General features: G+C 45.4%; 1 protein-coding gene across 3 annotated transcripts in view; it reads left to right on the forward strand.

Moving 5' to 3' along the window:
* MYOCD (myocardin) overlaps positions 1–19632 on the forward strand; it is a 91109-nt gene that overhangs the window by 64331 nt on the left and 7146 nt on the right. For all 3 annotated transcript variants that reach the window (XM_070773121.1, XM_070773122.1, XM_070773120.1), the window contains 6 exons: positions 3647–3891; positions 4858–5011; positions 8760–9701; positions 12453–12596; positions 14027–14155; positions 17509–17566. In XM_070773121.1, the coding sequence (XP_070629222.1) occupies positions 3647–3891; positions 4858–5011; positions 8760–9701; positions 12453–12596; positions 14027–14155; positions 17509–17566 (1672 nt within the window). The remainder of the gene's footprint in view (positions 1–3646; positions 3892–4857; positions 5012–8759; positions 9702–12452; positions 12597–14026; positions 14156–17508; positions 17567–19632) is intronic.

Raw genomic sequence — 19632 nt, forward strand, 5'->3', positions numbered from 1 at the left:
CTCACAGTTCAGCCAGCAGGTTCCTGACTTGAAAGCCTTCGGTAGCTTAGCCTAGAGACAGACACTGACCTCAGTGCACACAGGATTTGCACGCGCCGTAACACAGGTTTAGATAGGACAGTGGCTTTTACACAAGGGAGGCCAGCTTGAAGGTCTTGCCTAAAGTAAAACCTCTGTCAGTCAAGCCAGTCTCCCTGTGGACATGAACGGAGGCCTCATATTCGCAGGAGGCACAGAATAAGCAGGATCGCGTAGTTTGGGTTTAATTTTCTCAGCATTATATCTAACAATTCACAAAGTACTTTCTCCTCAGTTAACTGGTAGTCATTTGACTTTTTTCATAATATTTTATCCCAAATAACTTCTCATTGACTTGGGGGCATATTAATATTTTCTCAGCTCTAAAGCTGGCACTTAATGCTGAGATGATTCTTAAGAAATACTTTTAAAAGCTTGCAAGCTGAGTAAGAATCAGTGTTAAAGTAATGGCCCTGCCACCCTGTCCATGCATATACACAAAAGTGGTCTTCTTTTTTTTAATTTTGTTTGTTTCTTTATGGCTATGCTGGTCACCACTGCTGCATGGGCTTTTCTCTAGTTGTGGAGAGTGGGAACTGCTCTCCAGTTGCGGTGCTCGGGCTTTTCCTTGCGGTGGCTTCTCTTGTTGCAGAGCACGGGTTCTAGGGTGCTCGGGCTTCAGCAGGTGCAGCACGTGGGCTCAGCAGTTGTGGCCCTTGGGCTTAGTTGCTCTGGAATCTTCCTGGATCAGGGATCAAGCCCATGTTTCCTGCACTGGCAGGCAGATTATTTACCACGGAGCCACCAGAGAAGCCCACAAAACTAGTTTTCATGTTCTGAATGGATGACAGGCATTTCTGATTCCCAGGAAAGCTCCCCAGACTGCAGTGGCTTAAACCCAGCCTACAATCCACTCTTTCCTGGTGGCTCAGCTGGTAAAGAATCCACCTGCCAATGCAGGAGACACAGGAGATCTAAGTTCGATCCCTAGATTGGGAAGATCCCCTGGAGAAGGGAACCCACTCCAGTATTCTGACCTGGAGAATTTCATGGACTTGTCCATGGAGTCGCAAAGAGCGACTTTCACTTCACAATCCACTCAGCTCAACAGCTTTGAAATTATGTGGCTATTGGTGAATTTTGCTCATTACAGGTAGAGGGAAGAGACATATTGACTTGGGAGAATATTTATATCTTAATATTAATATGATTCAGTGATTTCCACCATTGGGAGCAAAGAGAAATTGTATTAATATTTCTACTGAAGTGTTTAAATTTTGCCTAATGCAAAAGAGTTGGAAAAGACCCTGAAGCTGGGAAAGATTGAAGGCAGGAGGAGAAGGGGACGACAGAGGATGAGATAGTTGGATGGCATCACCGACTCCATAGACATGAGTTTGAGCAAGCTCCAGGAGTTGGTGATGGACAGGGAAGCCTGGTGTGCTGCAGTCCATGGGGTCGCAAAGAGTCAACTGAGCAACTGAACTGAACTGAATGCAAGTGAGCAGAGCCTTCAGCCTCTTCGTACTAAGAAAGTGTAGTAATTGTCCTGAGAAAGGACAATCAATTTCAATTAAGAGTCATGTCAAAAATATGCAACTATACAGTTCCAGGTGTGCTTCCCATGTGATGCTAGTGGTAAAAAAAAAAAAAAAAAAAAAAAAAAACCGCCTGCCAATGAAGGAGACATAAGGGATGCGGGTTTGATTCCTGGGTTGGGAAGATCCCTTGGAAGAGGGCATGGCAAGCCACTCCAATATTCTTGCCTGGAGAATCCCATGGACAGAAAAGCCTGGCAGGCTCCAGCCCACGGGGTTGTATGGAGTCAGACATGACTGAGCAAATGAGTGCAGCACACACAAAGTTCCAGTGATTCAGAGTTCCGTGGCTTCTGTGGTCCGTGCTTCTCACTATCTGGAGCAAACGGTTTGATTTACAATACCTTCTGAATGCTCAGAGTCTCCGTGATAATAAGGCAACAAATAGAGAAGATGGCTGAGCCCCTGATTTAGTTGCTTTAGACGCAAGGCTGCAGCTTCCCCAGACAAGCAGGTCCTAGGAGGAGTGCGAGCAGGGCAGAGCTGACTGCAGGAGCTGGGGGAAACTCTCCCAAGAACAGAAGGCTGACTCGTTACCTGGAGCACTAACTCATCGATGACTGAGCAGGGAGGAGGGCCCCTGGCCCATAGGAATCCTTGAGCTAAGTGTACAAGAAGCCTTCCTGAGAACACACACACACAAAAAGGCTTTGGTGGACAGGCACGCTGAGTCAGAGAAAAGCAAATCCAATAGGTCACCTTCAGATGTGTGTTTCGTGGTTAAAATGGGAAAGCTTCCCTGTGACAACCTGCCTGCTGGCTATTCAGGAGTTCCCTCTTCTGGACACTGCTGGTACCACACCTTCCCCTGCCGGCTTGTTCTCAGATTAAGACCCTTCCATCATCACATCCCTGTTCATTTCAATCTTCTATAATACAGTCAGGAATTGGAAATGTATTTTTTTTTTAACTGAATGAAGTACAGACGTATTTCTTCTCAGTCTCTGGAGGTCTTTGGATTTCAGGGACAGGTTATAAATATAATCACACTGTCCTTTGAAATCTTAATTGTTTCAACAATATATTTTACCATTCTCCCGTTGGTTACTGAAATCAAAAGTAGAGAATATTTTACCCAACTTGCAGGTCGGGGTCATTGAGATATGGTAAAGTTGGATAACTATACCATGTTCAAAAATGTGTCTTCACTTCCAGGCCTCCGTCCTTAACTTTTGTCAAGGATCCAAACCGTACACCATGATTGGTAACTTCTGGAAAGGTCTCAGTGGGTGACTTGTCCTTCCTGTAGTCAGTGAAGAATCTTTAGTTCAGAGGGTGTCACTTCCTGATTTTATATCAGTATTTGGTGGGAAGGGGAATTGATTTAGAAGCAACAAGAATCCACCTTTTGGGTTTTTAGAGACAGCCTTAATTTCATCTCCTTTTATGTTGTTAATAAGTCAGCTCACGAGGAGCTTCACTAAAGATGATGACACATATGCAGACGAAAGAACCTTCTTCGGACCGCCCTGGCGATGCAACGGTTAGGACTTGCCCTTTCAATGCGGGGAGTGTGGGTTCAATCCCTGGTCGGGCAGCAAAGATCCCACATGTCTCACGACCAAAAAACCAAAACAGAAACAGCAGTGCAACAGATTAAATAAAGGCTTTAAAAATGGTCCACAGTGAACTTTTTTTTTTTTCCAAAAAAAAAAGAACCTTCTTATGAACCTAACCCAAGAACAGAATGTCGTCTTCATTAGTCATCAGGTTTAGGTTTTAGGTTAGGAAGCTGGCCTCAGTGAAACATAGACTTACCTCTCTGTTCTGGGAAGGAAGTTCCCCGAAGCCACTTCTAAGACTCAAGACTTCCTGCCTAAGGAGTGTCCATCCTTTGCGATGTATTTGCATGGATTTGTTTGTTAGGTACCTTAACTTCCAGGATCTCCTCGTGCCTCCTGTCTTTGCTATATTGTGTGTCGGGGGTTCAAGGACACCCATCAGATAAAATCTAGAGGTAATATTCCTGATGCCAAGCCGTTCCCATCCACCACCTAAAAGCACATGCCGTCTCTCCATCTGCTTTGCAGTCCAAGTCCTTGAGCGACAGCAAGAACCGCCACAAAAAGCCCAAGGACCCCAAGCCAAAGGTGAAGAAGCTCAAGTACCACCAGTACATCCCCCCCGACCAGAAGGCGGAGAAGTCCCCTCCGCCCATGGACTCTGCCTATGCCCGGCTGCTCCAGCAGCAGCAGCTCTTCCTACAGCTGCAGATCCTCAGCCAGCAGCAGCAGCACCGCTTCAGCTACCCCGGGCTGCACGCAGCTCCACCCAAGTAAGTCAGCCAAGCCCGGGGGGCGGGGGGAGGGCGGGGTGGGGGGGGCACCTGGGGATGGAGGCTGGCTGTGGCTTCTCCATCAGAGGACCCAGCGAGTCCCACACCGCACCACGTCCTGTGGTCGGGTCGCCCAGTCTTCCCCGAAACACCAGACACCAGCTGGGTCGGGGGGTGGGTCCCGAAGTTCAACTCAGTTCTGATGCCCTCTACCCAGAGATGGTGTTGGATCTCAGTCTCAAAGCTTGAGGGCTTAGTCCCCCAGGACTGGCCCCTCACCCTCCAGACACCAGTCACAAGTCCAAGTTGTCACCTATCCTTCTGACAGACCAGCTATTGACTGGACTTTCCAATAACCTCTTCCTTGGGTTCCAATTAATTTCCTAGAGTTGCTCACAGAACTCAGAGAAACATTTTACTTATTAGACTACCAGTCTGTTGTAAAAGCATGTAGGTCCTCATGGGAGCAGCCAGATGGAAGAGAGGCCTGGGGCCGTACATGGGAGTCAGGCAGAGCATCCATGTCCCTCCAGATACACCACTCTCCCCAAATCTCCACCTGCTACACAACCCGGAAGCTCTCCAAACCCCATTCTTTTGGGTTTTTATAGAGGCTTCATTACGTTATTGAGTAGATCATTGACCTTTGTGAATCAATTCAACCTCCAGCTATTTCTCTTCCCTAGAGGTCAGGGGTGGGACTGAAAACTCCAACTCTCTAATCACATGATTCAGTCTCCAGGCCACCAGTCTCCAAGCTTAAGTGGCTTCCAACAGTCACCTCATTAGGATAACAAAAGACAGCTTTTGTTTTCATGACTTAGGAAACCCCCAGGGTTTTAGAAGCTGTGCCAGAAACCAGGATGAAGACCAAATATATACATTTCCTATTATAAATCACAATATCATATCCCCATACATAAATCTGACTGTATTTTCAGTACCTCTTCTGTGTTTGTTTTACAGGGAACCAAATGAGCAGATGGCCAGAAATCCAAATGCTTCTTCAGCCCCGTTGAGCAATACCCCTTTGTCTCCTGCCAAAAACAGCTTTTCTGGACAAACTGGTGTCTCCTCTCTCAAGCCAGGCCCACTCCCATCCAACCTAGATGATCTGAAGGTATAGGGTTTGGCATTATTTTGTTTTTTTAAAACAAATATTTTTAAATTATTTATGTATTCATTTGGCGGTGCCGGGTCTTGGTTGCGACATGCAGGATCTTTAGTTGCAGAGTGTGGGATCTAGTTCCCTGACCAGGGATGGAGCCCAGGTCCCCTGCATTGGGAGCACAGTCTTAGCCACTGGGCCACCAGAGAAGGCCCTGGTGTTCAGTCACTCAGTTGTGTGCGACCTTTTGTGACCCCATGAACTGTAGCACTCCAGGGTTCCCTGTCCTTCACCAGCTCCCAGAGTTTGCCCAAACTCATGTCTATCCAGTCAGTGATGCCATCCAACCATCTCATCCTCTGCTGCCCCCTTCTCCTGCCCTCAACCTTTCCCAGCATCAGGGTCTTTTCCAATAAGTTGGCCCTTCACATCAGGTGGCCAAAGGGTTAGAGTTTCATCTTCAGTGTCAGTCCTTCCAGTGAATATTCAGAGTTGATTTCCTTTAGGATTGGCTGGTTTGACTTAAAAATTCAGCAACAATTAAAACACCAGTGAATGTATAAAAGAGGTGAATACAAATCTTTGTGCCAAGCAAGCCTACACAGCATAACAGTCTGAAATTTAAAGTAAACTGGACTGAACAAGTATTCATTTTATTTTAGAATATGAGCTGCATTATTTAATAATGTAGTTTAAATTATTCAGTGCCAGAGCGGATTCTAAAAATGAATGTAGAACTCATTAATTTTAAGTAATTCTAAATTAAAACAATAACGAGTTGCCATTTTTCACTTTTTCAAACCAGTGAATATAGAAGAAAATGGCAAGACAAGGCTAGCCAGGCTGGGGGGCTGAGAGCATATCTTATTGCTTGTGATATAGTCAGTAATTGCAATCCTTTTGAAGATAATTTTTTAAGTAACTCTTAAGGTAATATATACTCACTACTGAAATATGATAGTGTATAAAAAAAGTATTTTAAAAGACAATTGACTCACAGATTCTATAGTATTTCCTTTTAGACTTAAAATATTTGTGAATATGTTTGGTTTTAAAATAATTACTGAGTATATACTTCTGGCATGCTTTTCTATTTTATTTATCATGGACTTTTTCATAACTTTTAATATTTCAGTAAGGTTTTTCTTTTTAGTACTGGCATATCATTTCTCCACCTCATTGACCTCCGTCTATTGGACTTCTGCTTCCAAATTTTTGCTATGAAATGTATAATTCACATACACATTTAATTTCTCTAGTTATCTCCCCAGGCTGAATACAGGTTCAGGAGTGGAACTCCTGAACCTAAACGCATGACTGTTTTTGAAAGCTCTTTGTCCGTGTTGTCACATTCCTGTCCTGAATGTCTGTGCCAATCTGTTCCCAGAAGGAGTGTGTTCGGGCAAAACCCCTCAAGCCGGCACGTGCCCAGTGGTCCACCTGGGGCTCGCGGTCAAATGCAGATTCTGATTCGATAGGTGTGGCGAGGGCCCTCAGAGTCTGCATTTCTATCATAAGCTCCCAGATGCTGTCTGATGCTGCTGGGCCCATGGTCAGAATAGCAAGGTTTAAAAAGCTTTTTTTTTTTCCTTAACATTTTTATCGGAGAAGGCAACGGCACCCCACTCCAGTACTCCTGCCTGGAAAATCCCATGGACGGAGGAGCCTGGTAGGCTGCCGTCCTTGGGGTCGCTGAGAGTCAGACACGACTGAGCGACTTCACTTTCACTTTTCACTTTTCTGCATTGGAGAAGGAAATGGCAACCCACTCCTGTGTTCTTGCCTGGAGTATCCCAGGGACAGGGTAGCCTGGTGGGCTGCTAAGGGGTCACACAGAGTTGGACACGACTGAAGCGACTTAGCAGCAGCAGCAGCAACATTTTTATACAATTATTTTTGCTGCTACTTCACTGACACAAAGTGTTATTATTCATTTCTTTGTCTATCTGGTAAACGCAAAGCTATGTACATATTTATTTCTTGGAATGTTAGCTGGTACTCAGATGTTATAGGTCATTTTTCTTTTAATTTTCTTAAAAAATAATTTTTTTTTTGATGTGGACCATTTTTCAGGTCTTTATTGGATTTGTTACAATATTGCTTCCGTTTTATCTTTTGGTGTTTTGGCCACAAGGCACGTGGAATCTTAGCTCCCCAACCAGGGATCAAACTTGCATTGGAAGGTGAAGTTTTAACCAATGTATTGCTAGGGAAGTCCCCATTTTTCTTTTAATTTTATCTTTTGTTTGTGAAGGGTTGGATTGTGTCCATTACCCAGTTTTAGTTTGGGTGTCAATATTTTCCTGTGGATATGCTGAGCTTACTATTATTTTCCCTGCTTTTTTTTTTTTAATGAGATGGCTATTTGTATTTTCTCCCAGTATTTTTGACCTATAGTTTTCAGTTTTGTGGCCAGTATTTTTATTATTAGTCTCTTAGCTTTGAGGTTCAAAAAAACCTTTTTGTACAAAACATCACAAGAGTATCTCCCTATTGATTTCTGGCTGTTGTATTGAATTATTGACACTTAGGTATCTGATACATTTTCCATTTTGATTACAAAAGTAATATGCTGATGAGGGCTATTTTAGAAATGCAGATAAAGAGAACTGTTGGTAGAATTTTAGCTTATTTTTATCCAGACGTTTTCATCTGCAAGCAGACGTTTAGATATATATACACGTACATGTATTTATAGGCTTCCCATGGTAAAGAATCCACCTGCCAATGCATGAAACATGGGTTTGATCTCTGGGATAGGAAGATCCCCTGGAGAAGGAAATGGCAACCCACTCCAGTATTCTTGCCTGGGAAATCCCATGGACAGAGGAGCCTGGTGGGCTACAGTCCATGGGGTCGAAAAGAATCGGACACGACCGGGGTGGCTAACACAACAGCAACAGACATTTATGGATATAAATGTGGGGTTAAAATAATTCCTTGTGAGTCCACATAACAATAAAGCAAGAACCTTGCACCAACAATTGTGAGGCACTACTCCAAGCCCTTTACAAATCCTAAGCCATTTTTATCCCCACAAAACTGTGTAAGAGAGGTACTGTCACCCCATTTCACAGAGCGATCACTGAGTTGGGAGGAGGCAGGACCAGGATTTGAACTGATGGTCTCATCTCCGCACACACTTCTCTCAGTATATGACTGTTATCCAGCCAGTCACTAAAATTAGGACATTCATGGCAATGCAGAACTGTGATGCTCCAAACTTGGTCCTGGCACCAACAGCATCCTCCAGGAGCTTGTTTGAGACCCGGATTCTCAGTGCCCAACCCAGACCTGCTGAATCAGGAACCCCATGGGGGGGCATGGCTCTGCTCTAATGTTCTTGCCAGGTGTGGGGAAAATGGGATGAGCAGGCTGTTCACCAAAGGCACAGAGGCCCTAGCATGTCAGGCTGCCCTGTGTTGCTGGTTGAGGGTTGACGTCTAAACCCAGGCAGGTACCAGCTTTGTCACCTGTTAAATGGGGGCAAGGACTAGGATGGGGGTTGCAAGGCAATAGACCAGATAACCCCCGTGGTTCATCTGAGCTAGACATTTCTATAATGTGAGACCATGAAAACATGGTGTATGATTTTTTTTTTTTACAAATCATTAAAAATGTGCAAGATGATATCAAAATTGTTAACAAATAAGGGGACATGTTAGATTCCATTTGTGACATCTTAAAGCTGCCATAACAATACTTAAAAAAAAAAAAAGATTGTCACTAAGCAGCATTAACGCCAGCCTGGTTCCTTCAGGTCTCTGAGTTAAGACAACAGCTTCGAATACGAGGTTTGCCTGTGTCCGGTACCAAGACGGCCCTCATGGACCGACTTCGGCCCTTCCAGGACTGCTCTGGGAACCCTGTGCCCAACTTCGGTGACATCACGACTGTCACCTTTCCGGTGACGCCCAGCAATGCGCTGCCCAGTTACCAGTCCTCCCCCTCCACCGGCGCCCTGTCCAACGGCTTCTACCACTTCGGCAGCACTAGCTCCAGCCCCCCAATCTCACCCGCCTCGTCTGACCTGTCGGTGGCGGGGTCCCTGCCGGACACCTTCAACGACGCCTCCCCATCCTTTGGCCTGCATCCCTCCCCGGTCCCCGCGTGCGCCGAGGAAACTCTCATGGGCAGTCTGAATGGCGGCTCCATGCTTCCGGAGCTGGACGGGCTGGACTCGGAGAAGGACAAGATGCTGGTGGAGAAGCAGAAGGTGATCAACGAGCTCACCTGGAAGCTCCAGCAAGAACAGAGGCAGGTGGAGGAGCTGAGGCTGCAGCTGCAGAAGCACAAGAGGAGCGGCTGTCCTGACAAGAAGCCGCCCCCCTTCCCAGCCGCCCCCATCAAGCAGGAAGATGCCGTGTCCAGCTGTCCTTTCTCATCCCGGCAAACAGCCATGAAAAGACAGAGCACTGGCTCGGAGGGCCAGCCGCCACCGCCTCGTGAAGACACTCAGCTCCTGCCCCTGGGGAGCACTCACTGTGCAGAGCCCTCGGGTCAGACCAACGTACTGTCTTCCACATTCCTCAGCCCGCAGTGCTCACCGCAGCATTCGCCCCTCGGGGCTGTGAAAAGCCCACAGCACATCAGTTTGCCCCCATCGCCAAACAACCATTACTTCCTTCCCCCATCATCAGGCGCCCAAGGAGAAGAACACAGGGTCTCCTCACCTGTCAGCAGCCAGGTGTGCACTGCACAGGTAAGAACTGGCCCCGTGCTCTTCCCGAAAGTGCGATGTGAATTTACAACTGCTAAGGAGCTGACCTTGGAACTTTGCATGGGGAGGGTTTGCTAAAAGTCTGATAGTAACTTCCGGGCACCACGATCCACAAACCTTTACAGTCAGACAAACTCACTTATGAGACAAGGATGGCAAACTTATTCTGTAAAGAGCTGGGTGATAAATGTTTTTTCTTTGTGGAATGTACAGTCTTTGTCACAGCCACTCAGCTCTACCTCTGGAACCCCAAAGCAGCCATAGACAACATGGTAAATGAATGCACATGGCTGTTCCAATAAAACTTTATTTACAAAAACAAGCTGGGGACTGGATTTGGCTCATGGGGCTGTTCCCAAGACCCCTTGGTGTCAAACTTCATTGTAGGCCAAACTAACTCATCAAAAGGGCCAAAGGGAAAGTTATCAGACCTTACTGTTCTCTCTGAGTAATGGTCTGTAAAGTGCAAATATTTACCTACTGTGTGCCAGGCTCTGTTCTAGTATCTGGGGATTAGTGTTGAGCTAGCCAGACAAAAATTCCTATTCTCATGGGGAGACAGACAGTAAGCAAAAGATCTAAGTAAAGTATTTAATATATTAGAAGATGAAACATCTTACAGAGAAAAAGCAGACAAGGGAAATGAGAAATTTGGAAGTTTAAATGGAAGGGCCAGGGACATCTGAAGGGGGTAAAGGAGAAAACCTTGTAAGTGTTTGGGGTGAAGGCATTATACGCAAAGGAGGAACAGCAAGTGCAAGGGCCCTGTTCTAGGAGCCTATGTGGGATAGTCCAGGACCAGAAAGAAGTTGGTGTGGCAGGAGCAGAATGAAGGGTGTCATAGGGAAGGCCCAGAAGAACATACGGTTCAAAGACTAGACCAAGGGGAGCATCCAAGACTTCCTCTGTCCATGAAACCGAAGAATTATTAGAAAAGTCTAAGTCTCTTTGAGAAAGAAAATTATGAAGATTCTGAAATCTATGTTATTAGGAAGGGAATAGGAAGAAAAGTTAATTGGATCCCTGCCATGCGCCAGGTATTAAGGGGCAATGTACAGGACTTCCCTTGCGGTCCAGGGGCTAAGACTCCATGCTGCCAATGCAGGGGGCCTGGGTTTGATCCCTGGTCAGCGAACTAGATCCCACGAGTGGCAGCTACAAATCCCCTATGCCACAATGAACGTTGAAGATCTCATGTGCTGAAACTAAGACCCAGAGCATCAAAATCAATCTATCAATAAGTCAAAAAATAACAATAAGATGATCTTTTTAAAAAAATCACTGTATTTTTTTCAAAAGAGGTATGTATGTGAGCAACTCATTAATTGTCAAAACAGCCTTGAGTGAGTGAGTAAATGAAGTCACTCAGTCGTGTCTGACTCCTTGCAACCCCATGGACTGTAGCCTACCACGCTCCTCCATCCATGGGATTCTCCAGGCAAGAGTACTGGAGTGGGTTGCCATTTCCTTCTCCAGAGGATCTTCCTGACCCAGGGATCAAACCCGGGTCTCCCACATTGTAGGCAGATGCTTTACCATCTGAGCCACCAGGGAAGTCCTTACGAATTCCAAAACAGCCTTACGAATTACAATTTGCTATTCTTCACTATTGAGGAAAATAAGGCCCAGGGAGGTGAAGCCAGTTGCCCAGGGTCATGGAACCAAGGATTATCTGATACTATTAATAAAATGTATGCCTCTTTCACGTTGAATATTCTCTACCCTGGGAGTATGAGGTGGGGTAATGCAGATACATTTTTATGAACCCACTAGAGCAACACATTCACATGAAGGATGCTCACTCCTGAGTCAGCACTCTGGGAGGAGCTGAAATTTAACATGGATTCTCATCCTTATGGACAACAGGTGTCAATGTGGTGTTCTCGGAATCAAAAGTACAAGTAGCTCTTGAAATACCTCTGGACCATAAGATGCTGAAGTGAATGATATGGATGCTATCAAGAAGAACCACCACTTGTACAGTAATTGATGGCTTACAAAGCACTCTTTGAAGACATGAATGATTCCATGATAAAAAATGAATAAATAAAAAGACAAAGAGCAATATAGGATAACATCACCGAGCAGCATGATGTTAAATGCTACACAGAGCCTTAGGGGAGTGGGTGTTGACCACGAAGGGCTAGCAGAGTGGGAGGACTTGCAAAGGGATTTGGACTTGAGGAGTTGGAAGAGGAGAATCAGGAAAAGGTCATTCCATGTGAAAAAAGCATAAGCAAAATGTACAAGTTGTGGCTGGATTAGCAGAATTTAAGCTCTCAGAGGGCTTCCCTGGTGGCCCAGTGGTAGAGAATCCACCTATAATACAGGAGACATGGGTTTGATCCTTGGGTTGGAAAGATCCCCTGGAGAAGGCCATGGCAACCCACTCTAGTATTCTTGCCTGGAGAATCCCATGCACAGAGGAGTCTGGTGGGCCACAGTCCATGGGGTCATAAAGAATGAGACGTGACGAAGCAACTGAACATGCCCACACGCAAGCTCACAGAGGGAAATGAATAATGCTTGACTGTGGAGCATTTTGAAGACTCACCCTGGTTAGATGTGGACCCTCCATTGTAGACGTGTGGAAACCATGGAGAGTTTGTGAGCAGAAGGTGAAGTGTCCAAAGCTGGCTTTGAGGCCTTGGTGATGGAATTTAGGGAGGTGTGGAAAGATAAGACACCAGGGCAGGGATCAGCCATTTCATCTGTCCTTCTTCCTCTCCACAGAACTCAGGGGCACACGAGGGCCACCCTCCAAGCTTCTCTCCCCAGCCTCCCAGCCTTCACCCCCCTTTCTCTGGAGCTGCGGCAGACAGCAGTCATGCTGTCGGGGGCAGACCTTCTCCCAAAAGCCCAGGTGTGCAGCAAAAGGTAGGCGCCTGGAGAAAGGTTTAAGCTGGGAGCCAACTTGGCCTCGTCTATCTCTGTGGCCCCTCTCCTCCCCGTGTTGAGGTTCAAACAGAAAGAAATGACATTTTGGATAGAAACAAGTTTACTTGAAATGGATATACGGATATAAGTCCGAGTATTCCAAGGCATCATTTCCTTGGTTCATCCCAGAAATTATGACAAGTAAAATGGCCTTGGCAGGTTTGCAAAAGAGTGTGGCGAACAGACCAAGTTCAGTGAAGTTGAAGATAGGAGTCAGGGAGCATGGGGGGAAAAAATGCAGAGAATGAGAGAAATAGTGGATCCTCGGAAATGAATGGAGAGGTGCAGAAAGTTGGAGTCGCCAAGTAAAAGGGAGGAGATGACACATGTCAGTAGGCGGGAGAATCAGAGAGGTAAAAGATGCAGGATATGGGGAATGCAAGGAGCAGTGGGAAGGTAGTCAAAAAGGAGGCAGACTTTTATGTAGCAGCCTGGATGGGAAGGGGGCTTGGGAGAGAATGGATGCGTGTATATGTATGGCTGAGTTCCTTCACTCTTCACCTGAAACTATCACAGCATTGTCTGTTAATGAGCTATATATACCCCAATACAAAATTAAAAGTTCAAAAAATATATAAAATTAGTCTTAAAAAAAAAAAAAAAGAAGGTGGCAGACACGAGTTGACCATGACACAAAAGCGTTGCATGCCACAGGGCAGGGCATCATTTGGGGATGGAGACTCTGTAATGTCCTAGGTACCCCCACAGAACACACTTACAGCACACAGGGCTGGCTTATGAAGAGACACTCCAGCAATATCTGCATATACACTCACTTAGGAATGAAACGGGCTTCCCTGGTGGCTCAGATGGTAAAGAATCTGCTGTCAATCTGAGAGACCTGGGTTCAATCCCTAGTTTAGCAAGATCCCCTGGAGAAGGGAATGGCTACCCACTCCAGTATTCTTGCCTGGGAAATCTCATGGACAGAAGAGCCTGGAGGGCAACAGTCCATGGGGTGCAAAGAGTTGGATATGATTGGGCAACTAATACTTTCACTTAGGAACAACACAGGCTGAGAGATAAATTACTCTGGAAATGCCTGGGTTGATAGAGCTCTTTGTGTTGGACTGGACAGACACTTGGCTTCTTTCTCATCTCGCTTTCTCCCAACAGACAGGGTGCCCCTTAGAGGAGGGGAATGAATTTCTGAGGCTCCCATCCTGAGATGCCTCCAGCATCGCATCCACAGTGATGTGTCCTGTTGTTCATATACATCTGTAACATATCTGTGATATATATTTAAGCCCCAGATCTTTTTCCCCTTTAATCAATTTTTTCTACAGTTGAGTCTATAGTTTCTAAAACAGGAGCTATATACAATGTCGATGCATGGATTGATCGTCTTTCTTTGAATTTTACTCACGCAGATGGCGGGTCTGCACTCTTCTGATAAGGCAGGGCCAAAGTTTCCAATTCCATCCCCAACTTTTTCCAAGTCCACTTCCGCAGTTTCAGAAATAACCCAGCCGCCATCCTACGAAGATGCAGTGAAGCAGGTAAGCGCACGATTTGATCTTCATGGAAGAACAGGCTGACTCAGTGCATGTTGTTTTATACGATGTGGCTTCACGCATGTAGATTCTGTGGCCTCCCCTGCCAGAACAAGCAGACTGTCCAGATGCTCACTGTGAAGAAGCGTGGTGTGTGTAGACACGCTGTATGAGGCAGAGAGACAAGAGGCTGACTTAGCATCCAAATGTCCAGACTTGGTGCCAGCTGCCACTGCCACAAACACTGGTCAAGAATTCAACTTCTCTTCTGTGAAATGAAGACGATATCTACTGGATAAGGGTGCTAGATGACATAGCATTGATCGCATTGTCCTGACACAAGATACGTACTCAAATATTAACACATGAGAGTTATGCTGGGGCAACTGTTTCTAAGGTTCTTCCTAGCTTCCAAACTCAGTGATCCCAGGGACTGAGATCCGTGTATGCCTTTGTCCTCCTCATTCCCATGCCCTGGTATCTGTAAACATCAAATGGATCCTTTGTGGTTTCAAAAGAAAAGAAGAGGGCCAGGCAAAGTGGACTTCCACAGACAGAGCTTACTTAACTCAGATGAGCCGGAGGGGAAGTTGTGTTCACTACAAGTGCAGTGGAGAGCCAGAGAAACGGGAGCCACATCCCCAGCACCCAGACGGGAGGCAGATCCAAGTCACTTCACTTCTTATTTTCTTTATTTGGGTCCGTCCTTCTTGGTGAGCCAAAGGTTTGTCTATTTTGTTCTGTGTTTGAAAGAACCAGCTCTTGGATTTATTGATTTTTTTTCTATTGTTATTTCATCTCTATCTTATGTAATTCCTCTCTGATCTTTAATGTCCTTCCTTCTGCTGAGTTTAGGTTTTGTTTGCTCTTTTTCTAATTTTTTTTTCCCCAGCCCCCTTCCTTAGTTGCTTTTTTTTGGCCACACTGCACAGCATGAGAGATCTGATTCCCCAACCAGAGATAGGACCCACACCCTCTGTATTGGGAGTGCAGAGTCTTAACCACTGGACCACCAGGGAAGTCCCTCTAACTGTTTTAGATGATAGGTTAGGTTGTTCATTTGAGATTCTTCTTATTTTATTAAGGAATTTCGGTATCCCTATGAACTACCTCTTAAGAATTGTTTTCGCTGCATCCCATAGATTTTGCATGCTTGTGTTTTTATTGACATTTGTCTCTCAGTTCAGTTCAGTCTCTATGTCACATCTGACTCTTTTCGACCCCACAGACTGCAACACGCCAGGCTTCCCTGTCCATCACCAACTCCCAGAGCTTGCTCAAACTCTTGTCATCAAGTTGGTGATGCCATCCAACCATGTCATCCTGTGTTGCCCTCTTTTCCTTCCACCTTCAATCTTTCCCAGTATCAGGGTCTTTTCCAATGTGTTAGTTCTTTTCATCAGGTGGCCAAAGTATTGGAGTTTCATCTTCAGCATCAGTCCTTCCAATGAATATTCAGGACTGATTTCCTTTAGGATGGACTGGTTGGATCTCCTTGCTGTCCAAGGGACTCTCAAGAGTCTTCTCCAGCATCACGGTTCAAAAGCATCAATTCTTCAGTGCTCAGCTTTCTTTATAGTCCAACTTTTAGACTAAGTCCAACTTTTCTTTGTCTCTAGGTATCTTTTAATTTCCTCTTTGATTTCATCACTGACCAATTCATGTTTTAGTAGCATGTTGTTTAGCCTCCAAATAAGCATTTTTTTCCATTGCTTTTTCTCTGATCAATTTCTGATTAATTTCTCTGATTAATTTGCAGCAGGGGTCAGAATCTCTTTCCTTATTAACTCTGAGTAATATTCATTGTGGGGCTTCCCCACAATTAACGTTGTGATCAGAAAAGATGCTTGATTGTTGAGGCTTATTTTGCGTCCTAGCCAAGTCACTTCAAAGTGATAAAAATGGCCATCCTATTTATATATTAAGGTGCCCATCTCCTGGAATGGGAACTTCTCAAACAACTGAATTTACTCTGAATGACTCTGGGCTAGGGATCATTCTGCCTCCTTTCCCCCCTTCTCTTGTTGTGTCAGATCGTTTTATTTAGTAGTTTTCCTGTCCAAAAACGCATGCTACCAAAATCTTTAGCCAGTTAACGTCCGTATTCATGAAGGCCAAAGGTGGAACCAACCCAAGTGTTCATTGAAGGATGAATGGATAAATGAAATACATATTGTATACATCCAATGAATAATGAATATTATGCCTGCATGCTAAGTTGCTTCAGTCATGTCTGACTCTTTGCAACCTCATAGACTATACCCCGCCAGCCTCCTCTGTCCATGGGATTCTCCAGGCAAGAACACTAGAGTGCGTTGCCTCCAGGGGATCTTCCCCATCCAGGGACTGAACCCAAGCCTCTTAGGAGACTTCCTGCATTGCCAGGTGTTCTTTATCACTAGGGCCACCTGGGAAGCCCCACAATGAATATTACTCAGAGTTAATAAGGAAGGAGAGTCTGACTCCTGCTGCAAAACCTTGAAGACATTCAGTTCAGTTCAGTCGCTCAGTCATGTCTGACTCTTTGCAACCCCACGAATGGCAGCACATCAGGCCTCCCTGTCCATCCCAACTCCCGGAGTTCACTCAAACTCACATCTATTGAGTCGGTGATGCCATCCAGCCATCTCATCCTCTGTCGTCCCCTTCTCCTCCTGCCCCAATCCCTCCCAGCATCAGAGTCTTTTCCAATTGAGTCAACTCTTCGCATAAAGTGGCCAAACTAAGCTAAATAAGCCAGCCACAAAGGGAAAGACACTGTGAAAGTGAAAGTGGCTCAGTCGTGTCTGCTTTGCGACCCCATCATGGTCTATACAGTCCATGGAATTTTCCAGGCCAGAATACTAGAGTGGGTGGCCTATCCCTCCTCCAGCGGATCTTCCCTACCCAGGAATCAAACCAGGCTGTCCTGCATCGCAGGCAGATTCTTTACCAACTGAACTATTAGGAAAGCCCCAAAGATACTGTATCAGTCCACTTATATGAGATACCTAGAGTCATCAAATCCACAGCAGCAGAGAACAGAACAGTGGTGTCCAGGAGCTGTAGGGAGGAGGGGGTGGGGAGTTAGTGTTCAGTGGGGTCAGAGTTGCAGTTTTGCAAGATGAAAAAGCTCCAGAGCTGAACGGTGGTGCCAGTTGGACAACCACGTGAATGACCTTAGTGGATTTGCACACTGTACTCTGAAATGGTTAAGATGGTAAATTTTTATGTTGTTTATAGTTTACCACAATTTAAAAAAAAAAAACACTACTAACCAAACCTAATTCAAGAACCTGTCATACTGCTTCCGATGATTTCCTACAGAAGCAGTCGCTACGTTTTAATTTCTCTGTTCTCCTTTGGTTAATTGGCAACAGCAAATGACCCGGAGCCAGCAGATGGACGAACTCCTGGATGTCCTCATTGAAAGTGGAGGTAAGACATCAGGATGCTCTGCCCCTGTGTGCACTCTAGGGTGTGGACTCTCAGGGCCAAGGTCAGATGCTCACTGTGAGTTGGACTAAAGAGCCATGTCGGGGTAGAACGTCTCTGCCTCTGAGCCTCCTGTCCATGTTTGGAGCAGATAAAAGAAGTCCTAGAGGGTGACCCCTCATCACCTTTGTCCCATTTTCCTCAGAAAACTTTTCAGCAATCGTTTTAACAGTTTTCATCTTTCAGCTTGGTCCTTGTTTTCCTAAATGTTTTTCCTGCTAAACCATTTTCCCCTACTGTTCTAATCCCAACGTCCCTCTCTTCTTATTATGAGAAGAAGGAAGCAGGTAAAGCAAGTCTGCTCAAAATGAATCTCCCACCGATGGGCCCTTCATGTTCACATGTCATTCAAGCAGTGACAGTGGTCAATGTGTTCTTTTTTGCCTCCTTGTAAGTCATTCGTTTATTTCTTTTTAAACAGTTACACAGTTGTGCCTAAAATCTGAAAGCACACAAGTGACTATGACCATGTAAGGAGAATGTGTGGATAAAAAGAAAAGACTCCATATTGGAGCCCTCAAGCTGTTGCTGTTTTTCAGTCCCTAAGTCCAACTCTTTGCCACCCCATGGACTACTTCATGCCAGGCTTCCTTGTCCTTCACGATCTCCCTGAGTTTGCTCAAACTCATGACCATAGAGTCAGTGATGCCATCCAATCATCTCATCCTGTATCATTCCCTTCTCTTCCTACCTTCAGTCTTTCACAGCATCAAGGTCTTTTCCAATGAGTCCGCTCTTTGCATCAGGTGACTGAAGTACTAGAGCTTCGGCATCAGTCCTTCCAATGAGGATTCAGGGTTGATTTCCTTTAGGATTGGTTTGCTCTCCTTGCTGTTCAGGGGACTCTCAAGAGTCTTCTCCAACACCATAGTTCGAAAACATCAATTCTTCAGTGCTGAGCGCTTAAGTGACAGCATTGAAAGTTTCAGAGAGAAAGTGGCCAGGCATCGGACTAGGTCCATCGCTGAACCAGGCAAACCACCTCCTTTAGGGGGTTTGCTGTCTGGCAAGAGATATGGGCATCATGCAAGGAAATAGGCAGTTCCTCCCTTGTAACAAAGTGAAGAAGAAAAACATGGGCATAGATGTCTGTATTGTTGTTAAGTTTCATGATGGAAAGATGAGCAGGTTTCTATCAGACACCATTATATTTTGTATTTAAACTTTTTATTTTGTATTGGGGTATAGCCAATTAACAACATTGTGAAAGTTTCAGGTGAACAGCAAAGGGACTCAGCCATGGATATACACGTATCCATTCTCCCTCAAACCCCCCTCCCATCCTGGCTGCCACATGATAACACTGATCAGAGTTCCCTGTGCTATACAGTAGGTCCTTGTTGATTATCCAGTTTAAATATAGCAGTGAAGATACCCTTATGTTTTTAATGAAGTATGTGGCAAGGTCTGCAAACAGGGTGTGGGAGTGGAGCCGGGGAAATTCCAGGAAAGAAGAACAGTGATGAATCGATCACAAGAAACGATGTATAGAACAGTCTTATGGACTCTGTGGGAGAGGGAGAGGGTGGGAAGATATGGGAGAATGGCAGTGAAACATGTAAAATATCATGTATGAAATGAGATGCCAGTCCAGGTTCGATGCACGATACTGGATGCTTGGGGCTAGTGCACTGGGATGACCCAGAGGGATGGTATGGGGAGGGAGGAGGGAGGAGGGTTCAGGATGGGGAACACATGTATACTTGTGGTGGATTCATTTTGATATTTGGCAAAACTTGGTAAAGTTTAAAAATAAAATAAAATTTAAAAAAGAAAGAAAGAAAGAAACAACAGCAGGATCACCCTCTCTCTGTGCCTGAATGCATGCGTGCTAAGTCGCTTCAGTCGTGTCTGACTCTGCAACCCTATGGACTGTAGCCTGCCGGGCTCCTCCAGCGGACCTTCCCAACCTAGGGATTCAACCTTCGTCTGTTACGTCTCTTGTGTCTTTCACATCTTACAATGGAGATGGCCGGTTCTTTACCACTAGCGCCACCTGGGAAGCCCCC

Source organism: Bos indicus, chromosome 19 (genome assembly GCF_029378745.1).
Source record: "Bos indicus isolate NIAB-ARS_2022 breed Sahiwal x Tharparkar chromosome 19, NIAB-ARS_B.indTharparkar_mat_pri_1.0, whole genome shotgun sequence".
NCBI classification, from domain to species: domain Eukaryota; kingdom Metazoa; phylum Chordata; class Mammalia; order Artiodactyla; family Bovidae; genus Bos; species Bos indicus.